Consider the following 8,051-nt stretch of genomic DNA (forward strand, 5'->3'; position numbering starts at 1 on the left):
GAAACATCATGCTTTGGGGCTGTTTTTCTGCAAAGGGACCAGGACGACTGATCCGTGTAAAGGAAAGAATGAATGGGGCCATGTATCGTGAGATTTTGAGTGAAAACCTCCTTCCATCAGCAAGGGCATTGAAGATGAAACGTGGCTGGGTCTTTCAGCATGACAATGATCCCAAACACACCGCCCGGGCAACGAAGGAGTGGCTTCGTAAGAAGCATTTCAAGGTCCTGGAGTGGCCTAGCCAGTCTCCAGATCTCAACCCCATAGAAAATCTTTGGAGGGAGTTGAAAGTCTGTGTTGCCCAGCGACAGCCCCAAAACATCACTGCTCTAGAGGAGATCTGCATGGAGGAATGGGCCAAAATACCAGCAACAGTGTGTGAAAACCTTGTGAAGACTTACAGAAAACGTTTGACCTGTGTCATTGCCAACAAAGGGTATATAACAAAGTATTGAGAAACTTTTGTTATTGACCAAATACTTATTTTCCACCATAATTTGCAAATAAATTCATTAAAAATCCTACAATGTGATTTTCTGGAGAAAAAAAATTCTTATTTTGTCTGTCATAGTTGACGTGTACCTATGATGAAAATTACAGGCCTCTCATCTTTTTAAGTGGGAGAACTTGCACAATTGGTGGCTGACAATCCTTTTTTCCCCCACTGTATATGACCACTGGTGTTGAGGTTGGACCACAATTTGCATTGCTATGTTGCACAGTAGCAAGAGACAACGCATTGACCAACTCTCTTTATTACTCTCCACCACTCCAAAGCAAAGTCACAGAATTTCAGGGCAACTCTCCATGATGAGGCATACAACTAACAAGCAAATTAAATCACGCCAATGTGGGTGTGTATATTTGCTCATATGTCCATGCATATAATTTATACACAATATAATCAACAAATTCCTAAAAGGCAGCACATACTGTTTCACTCACACAACAGATCTTTAGCAGAATAATTCCCTTTGAACAGGTTCTAAAATGAATGATTTGGTGTGGGTAAACATGCACACACACACTCATACCATACATTTGGTTCCCTTGGTCTATGAACACTACTTACATGATGTGCTTGGTTTTCCCCTGAGGAAAAGATTGCAGTTTGATATGAAGAATTTTGGTTCACTCTAAAAGCAACAAAGCCAGAAAATATTTCAGAAAGTAAATATCTAGAATCTGGTGCTCTGTCTTTATAGTGCATAAAGTAATTGGATAAATGCAGTATATCTACAGACATACAGTAAATGCACATTGCTTATTTACATTTTAGTCATTTTGCAGACGCTCTTATTCAGAGCACTTAGTTAGTGAGTGCATACATTTTCCATACTGAATATGAATATAATTGGTAACATACTTATTTTTTAGGCAGATTATATCACCAGATTATTTCAATAATTAAGATCTCTGTAAGTAAAACTGTCTCAATCTAAACCAGTAGGAGCAGTAACACACAGGATGTGGTTCAAAGGCAGTTATGCACTTTGACAGTGAAGCTACATTTGTGCGTTTAGACTGTTTGTACTGTAAATATAGCCGTTTTCAAAGTCTGAGACAGTGGGCCTCCCTTCAATGAACATTAAGACACTTTGAAAATCTCTGTTGTAATACACTGGCTAGTAATAGGCTAATGCTAGGCTGGAGAGTGGAGGTCTCTGGTGGGATGTAAACATGGTGGCTGGTAACAGTGAGAGTGCATGGGGCAGAGCTGGGGGTCAAAGGTGAGAGGTAAGGAGGGGGTCGCAGAAGCCTCAGGGGTCAGCCACGCCCTCTGTGTGGTTGCAGAGTGACTCGTAGAGTTCAGAGGTCAGTGAGTAGTTGGAGAGGGCCTGCTTGAACTCCTGCAGGGGGCAGTAGACTCCATTACAGCCTGGAATCAACTGGTCCTACAGACACAGATCAGAATCAAGAACGTGTAAGAAAGACTAACCACGTTTCCATCCACAGTCTTTACGCGAGTAAAGTCATACCGTATAAAAAAAATTATCATGACAACTGTGATGGAAACAGGACCTTTCGGTACAATTTTATAAATGCAGATAGATAATTTGTTCGTTCGACATGGTGGGAACTTTTTGTGTCGGTAAAATATATTATGCGATAAATGGCGGTGAAAACTATGACTCGGGAAACCATGCAGTTTATTAGGCTACAGATTAAATAAATTGATGAACTTCACAGGGTGGTGAAAGTGCACAGTGATGAGCTTGATGCTCCTTTCCAATAAATATCGAGGATCTTATTCTGGTGACATGATGATCGAAATATAAATATTATCCATAATAATCTCATCATGTAGACTAGCCTGCCCGCACAGTATCTGTGAGCTGATGGCTAGAGCGCATGTGCCAAGAGCAGAGTTGGCACATTTGCTATTTAACGCAACAGTTTTAGAGTTGAAAATGCGATGGAAACACATTGAACTTTAGATTTAAACTGAAAAGAAAAAATAACATTGTGTGCATTACATCATCACTCCGCAACAAGTCAGTTTGGTGGGAAAATGCACATATTTTCTTTAAGCGGATTTTAGAATATTCACATGAAAATCTGTTGCCAATAACGAAGGTGCATAAAGATGGTGGCCCCCATGTACTTACCACATATGCCTCGTTTGCTCAGTTCACCGTATTGTACAATGCTCTCCATTACTCTTTTTTTGTATTGGCATTAGCACAGTATACATGATCCCAATTATAGCTCCAAGACAGCGGCATTTAGAAAAATGTGATTGTGCTGATTTACTGGCACATTGGACCACGCCGTAGTTTAAGAACTCTGTGGGTAGTGCTAAAAACAATGATGTCATTGCTCCATCTTTATGCACCTTCGCCATTGGATGAAAACCTAGCTATACACACACAAACAAACAGATCTCTGACTTTCTCAGAGAGAAACAGTACGGAAATTGTTTCAATATGTGCACACTTTTGTAAGCCCTGCATCCTTCCTAGCCTACCTGGCCAATGTATGACACTTTGACAAAGGCCTCTTTGGTCTGCCGGTGCTGGTGCAGCTCCAGGGTGATGTCTGCAGCGTACGGTGGCCATCGCATGTCAAAAATCCCCAGAGCCATGAGACAGGGTATCAGAGTGGTGTCGTGGGCAGAGTACAGGAACAGCTTCCTGAGAGAGAAAAACATATGCATAAATGCCCTCAGATTTCTGATGTTTAGCAAAGAGTAGGGGTGGGGAACGAAACGTTCTAAGAATGTGCCATTCGGAAAAGGACATTTGCTATGATCAAGTGGTTGGGTTGAGAACTGCAGCTCTACAAATCTATACTACTGGCTCTGTGTGTGTGTTCTAATGGACAGGTAAATGTTACAGTAGCTCACCTGTTGGGCTCTGAGGTTGTGTCCTGTAATTTGTCTTCTATGTTGTCCATCAGAGTATGCAGGAGGGGACCCACACACAGCTGCAGGTTCTCCCTAGTCACAACAAACAAACCCCAGAGAAGATTAAGAAAACAACTGTCTTGGGTGATTTTTTAATGCACTGATTTCAGAATGTGGAATAAGGAAGCATATGCTCATGGAACAGGGAACTGTATTGTCTCTGTGTTCTACTCCCCGACCCTCTACACATGCTGATCTTTATTTAAATCCCTCTGCCCTTTGACCCCTGACCTCTTGCTGGGTTCGTAGATGTGGTAGATCATCTCCACAGCTCTCTGCTCCACTGTGTTCCTCCAGGAGTCCAGGACTGGTGGGCAGGGTAGGCCATGGGTCTGTTATAACACACATATTGTAATGTTAAATGTCAATGCAACACAGTGACAGTATCACATATCTTTTGACCACTTAATCAACTTTGGTAACAAAATTATATTTTTTAGTCATGGTACTGTATTTTTGTTGTATTGTGTCACCTCTCTCGCCACCATGTCGTCCCTGATGAGGATGAAGTCAACCCGTTGGTGGGCAGCGATGCCCAGAGCACTCTTGATGCTCCTCAGGTCCGCAGCAATGTCTGGCAGAGTGGATGATGCCGCCCAGCGATGACTACAGCACACACAGACACAGCCAATCACAAAAATCAACACGAGAGAAACATCCAATCATAAAAATCAACGAGAGAGGGATCCAGCCAATCACAAAAAACAACAAGAAAGGGTCCCAGACAGTCACTCACCCACTGAGGAGTTTGAGCAGTCTGCATCCGTGGTAGTTAGGGTACAGGATCTCTGACTCTGCCTCAGTCGTCAGAATGGGAACCATGTCTTCAGAAGAGGAGAGGGGACGCAACATTAGGAGATATGAAATACTGGTCTATGACACACACAAACGCTGACACCTACCGCTCTGGCTTTGATGGAACAGCCCTGCCACCATGCACTTGGCAGACTCTATAGTTCTCACAATGTTAGTGGAACGCACACTGGGGGAGAGAGAGAAGAATATATAAATGTCTTGTAGGCTACATGTACTGTGTCACAGATCTTACAATCGTGTTGTAGTAGGAGTGTAAATAAATAAATAAATAGGTCATTTAGCAGACGCTCTTATCCAGAGCGACTTACAGGAGCAATTAGGGTTAAGTGCCTTGCTCAAGGGCACATCGACAGATTTTTCACCTAGTCGGCTTGGGGATTAGAACCAGCGACCTTTCGGTTACTGGTACAACGCTCTTAACCACTAAGCTACCTGCCGCCCCATACTTTACTATAATCAGTTAACAACCTGTACGGTATGTTCTTGTTCTGTTAACTACTCATGTCCCGTTTATGGACTGAGCGCCTATAGTCATGCGTAGTGTATGAGCAATGTAATTATGGCATTGCTAATTACTTTAGTAAATGCAAAGCTCATGTTTACATCCTTGTATTCAGTGTCTTCCTTATTAGATCCATAAAGTAATAACAGTACATTATATTTTACCTAATCTGGGGCCCAGATATCTGCTACAGCCTTTAACGTTGTCAAGCAAAACAAAGCGGGAGTTGGCTACAGAACCAGATGTGACTACCAGGCTACGGGTGATGATCACATGATGTGTCTGTACTTACTAAACCTCTGTAGGGCTGAAGGTGGGGTTGAGGAAGGCAGTGGTACTTACTAAACCTCTGTAGGGCTGAAGGTGGGGTTGAGGAAGGCTGTGGTACTTACTAAACCTCTGTAGGGCTGAAGGTAGGGTTGAGGAAGGCCGTGGTACTTACTAAACCTCTGTAGGGCTGAAGGTGGGGTTGAGGAAGGCTGTAGTACTTTCTAAACCTCTGTAGGGCTGAAGGTGGGGTTGAGGAAGGCTGTGGTACTTACTAAACCTCTGTAGGGCTGAAGGTGGGGTTGAGGAAGGCTGTGGTACTTACTAAACCTCTGTAGGGCTGAAGTTAGGGTTGAGGAAGGCCGTGGTACTTACTAAACCTCTGTAGGGCTGAAGGTGGGGTTGAGGAAGGCTGTAGTACTTTCTAAACCTCTGTAGGGCTGAAGGTGGGGTTGAGGAAGGCTGTAGTACTTACTAAACCTCTGCAGGGCTGAAGGTGGGGTTGAGGAAGGCCGTGGTACTTACTAAACCTCTGAAGGGCTGAAGGTAGGGTTGAGGAAGGCTGTAGTACTTACTAAACCTCTGTAGGGCTGAAGGTGGGGTTGAGGAAGGCTGTGGCCTGGATGTACCTCTTCCTCAGCCTCTCTCCCAGCTCATACAGCTGCTGCATGCCCACCGTGGTCAGCTGACCTGGGTACGTACCCCCCTACAGGGGAGAGGGACAGGGTCAGGGGTCAAAGGTTGCCAAGGCAGTCAATCCTAAATGGCATCATCTGTGTCTATCCATTGGGTACTGACGGAGTAGTATTGTGGTATGCCAGGTGCACCGTGAGACAGACACGATCCCCCGAAGAGTCTCGCAGCAATCTCTCGCTGAGTGACGGACAAACCTCTCGGTATATGCTCATTCGTTATCTGTTCGTTCCCTCAGTGCCAGGCCCAGACCATAACAACAGTCAGAGCTGGTTCAGAGTGAACCATAGATTGTTCTTTCACTTAAAATGGGCCTTTAATCTGAAATACAGCCACCGGCCTAAGCCTCAGGAGCAGGTCTCTCAGGGTGCTAAATCCTGCTTTATGGTGACCCCTAACCTCAGAGACCACTAATAGATTTAATGGGAAACTATAATTTTTATCCTGACATGTCGTTCCAGTGTGGTGTGTGATGTTACTGGCCTGGAGAGGGAAATCCTATTGGTTGACAGCTGGCTGTGAGTAACCCAGTAAGTGACATATGTCTGGATGGAGTCCATGCCAGCACACCTATGTGACAACTTAAACCCATTAACCGTACTTATCAAAGCGGTGCCTACTCCTTTCCCTATCTCTCTAGGCACTACTTCCTCTACTCGCTCACAGACACAGACACACTCACGGTCAGTATGTTGGCCCGGTAGCTGTCCTCCACCGGTGAGGAGGGCCGTGGACCTCCTTCCAGGTCTGTCACCACATAGTTGATCTGTGTGTGTGCTGGGGGTTCCAGCAGGTTAGGCACCCACTGGGCCTGATACAGACAGGACAAGAGACAAGGAAAGCAGTTATACTTCCAGATGCTGGTGAACATACCTTCATATGTCTTGTCTTGGCGATCAGGCTAAGATGAATGGCTTTCCCTCAACTTCAAGTCCTGGGAAACAGAGCATCCAGTCTGTCAGATGCTTTTGCGTGACACAGGTGGTCTCTCACCTCCATGACATCTGGTATAGACTTCAGCGGAGTTCGTGCTCCGTGGCGGAACAGGACTTGCACGAGTTTGAGCTCGTAAGGAAAAGGTGGTTCCGTGCATGCGGGGGCCGAACCCGAATCCGTCTGAGTTGGTTCTGTCTTCTTATGAGACCAGAACATGGATCCAAACGCCATGGACACCGAGCCCAGAACACCTGCTTTGGTCCAGAGGTTCCTCATCCTCATGCTTAACGTTACTATACTGCCGAGACAGACCGCACAATTACAACATTGAACATAGCTAGTTAGTTAGCACACTGCCAATCATTTGCAGCTAACGTTAACCATGTTTAGTGATCTGCATAAGATTTTAGTTAGCAAACGTTATTCCAATCTTTATTTTACGGTAACTAACTAGTTACTGTATACAACTACATTCTGGGTAAACCTGGCACTTGATCTTTTGGTGTCGATGGCAGCAAGTTATGAAGCAGGCGTTAGAAACAAGCTGACTGTGTCGGTGAGCTAATGTTAGCTACCGTTAGTTAGCTGTCAATATCGAGGATTTGGTGCAAATTGATAAGGTTTGCAGAAATTCAGTCGAGATCTCAACTAATGTCAAAACCATTCAAGTAACTAAAGATGTAGCTAGCGAACCCGAAATTGATAGAATTAAGAATTTGTCAGAAATTCGTAATTCTATCAATTTCAGCTTAGCTAACTAGCTACATCTTTAGCTACTTGAATGGCACACGATTTTGAACTCAACTGTACAGTACTTACTTTTAATTACCTCTGGAACAGTTATTAACAATTTTTAAAACAAATAAAAGTAATCGGCTAACTCCGTGTATTTTGAAAACACGGCACCCGGCCAGGGACAAAATGTTTTTTTGGAATATGTAGTCATTTCTGGTGTGATCCACGCGTTCAACGTGAATCAATGGTAGCGGGAAACTACTCTTCACGAAAAAGCTGCCCACATGCGTCATTTCCCTCCCAGGCCCCTCATTACCGTAAGCACAGCGTGGTGCGCATCTTAAATTCAGCGCAATAATAGATGACTAACTACCAAAATAATGGAAACACTTGAGTAAATGAGGCATACAAGTATATTGAATGCAGGTGCTTCCACACAGGTGTGGTTCCTGAGTTAATTAAGCAATGAACATCCCATCATGCTTAGGGTCATGTATAAACATGATGGGCCATTATTTCGGTTAACATGGCTATGCCCTATAGGATGACAATGCCCCATCCACAGGGCATGAGTGGTCACTGAATGGTTTGATCAGCATGAAAACGATGTAAACCATATGCCATGGAAATAAAGGTGAAATAAATGGCTGTCTCAGTCACCAGATCTCAACCCAATTGAACACTTATGGGAGATTC

The 8,051-nt window shown here is 44.1% G+C and overlaps 1 protein-coding gene across 2 annotated transcripts; it reads right to left on the reverse strand.

Annotated features, from left to right (window-relative positions):
• Positions 1-737: 737 nt before the first annotated feature.
• Positions 738-7,604, reverse strand: LOC311130082 (lysophosphatidic acid phosphatase type 6-like). Of its 2 annotated transcripts, none has more exons than XM_084162735.1 (11): positions 7,440-7,604; positions 6,678-6,918; positions 6,367-6,495; positions 5,567-5,697; positions 4,309-4,388; positions 4,143-4,230; positions 3,880-4,012; positions 3,638-3,738; positions 3,347-3,439; positions 2,969-3,134; positions 738-1,895 (listed from the first exon to the last, which is right to left on the reverse strand). In XM_084162735.1, the coding sequence occupies exons 2-11, from the start codon at positions 6,900-6,902 to the stop codon at positions 1,761-1,763; spliced, it is 1,281 nt and encodes a 426-aa protein (XP_084018861.1). In that variant the 5' UTR covers positions 6,903-6,918; positions 7,440-7,604; the 3' UTR covers positions 738-1,760. The 2 variants fall into 2 exon arrangements, with proteins under 2 accessions (XP_084018861.1, XP_084018862.1); XM_084162736.1 differs by having other exon boundaries at positions 6,678-6,913; positions 7,440-7,523.
• Positions 7,605-8,051: the final 447 nt, after the last annotated feature.

The sequence above is a fragment of the Coregonus lavaretus genome, assembly GCF_964263955.1.
Source record: "Coregonus lavaretus genome assembly, chromosome: 5".
Taxonomy (NCBI): Eukaryota; Metazoa; Chordata; class Actinopteri; order Salmoniformes; family Salmonidae; genus Coregonus; species Coregonus lavaretus.

Bases quoted from the DNA above. Each gene is read 5' to 3' on its own strand.
- LOC311130082 (XM_084162735.1), bottom strand. From the start codon at position 6,902: ATGAGGATGAGGAACCTCTGGACCAAAGCAGGTGTTCTGGGCTCGGTG. The intron at 6,496-6,677 runs GTGAGAGACCAC...TGTCTGTATCAG, and splicing joins CTATACCAGATGTCATGGAG to GCCCAGTGGGTGCCTAACCT. The intron at 3,739-3,879 runs GTGACACAATAC...GTGTTATAACAG, and splicing joins ACGACATGGTGGCGAGAGAG to ACCCATGGCCTACCCTGCCC.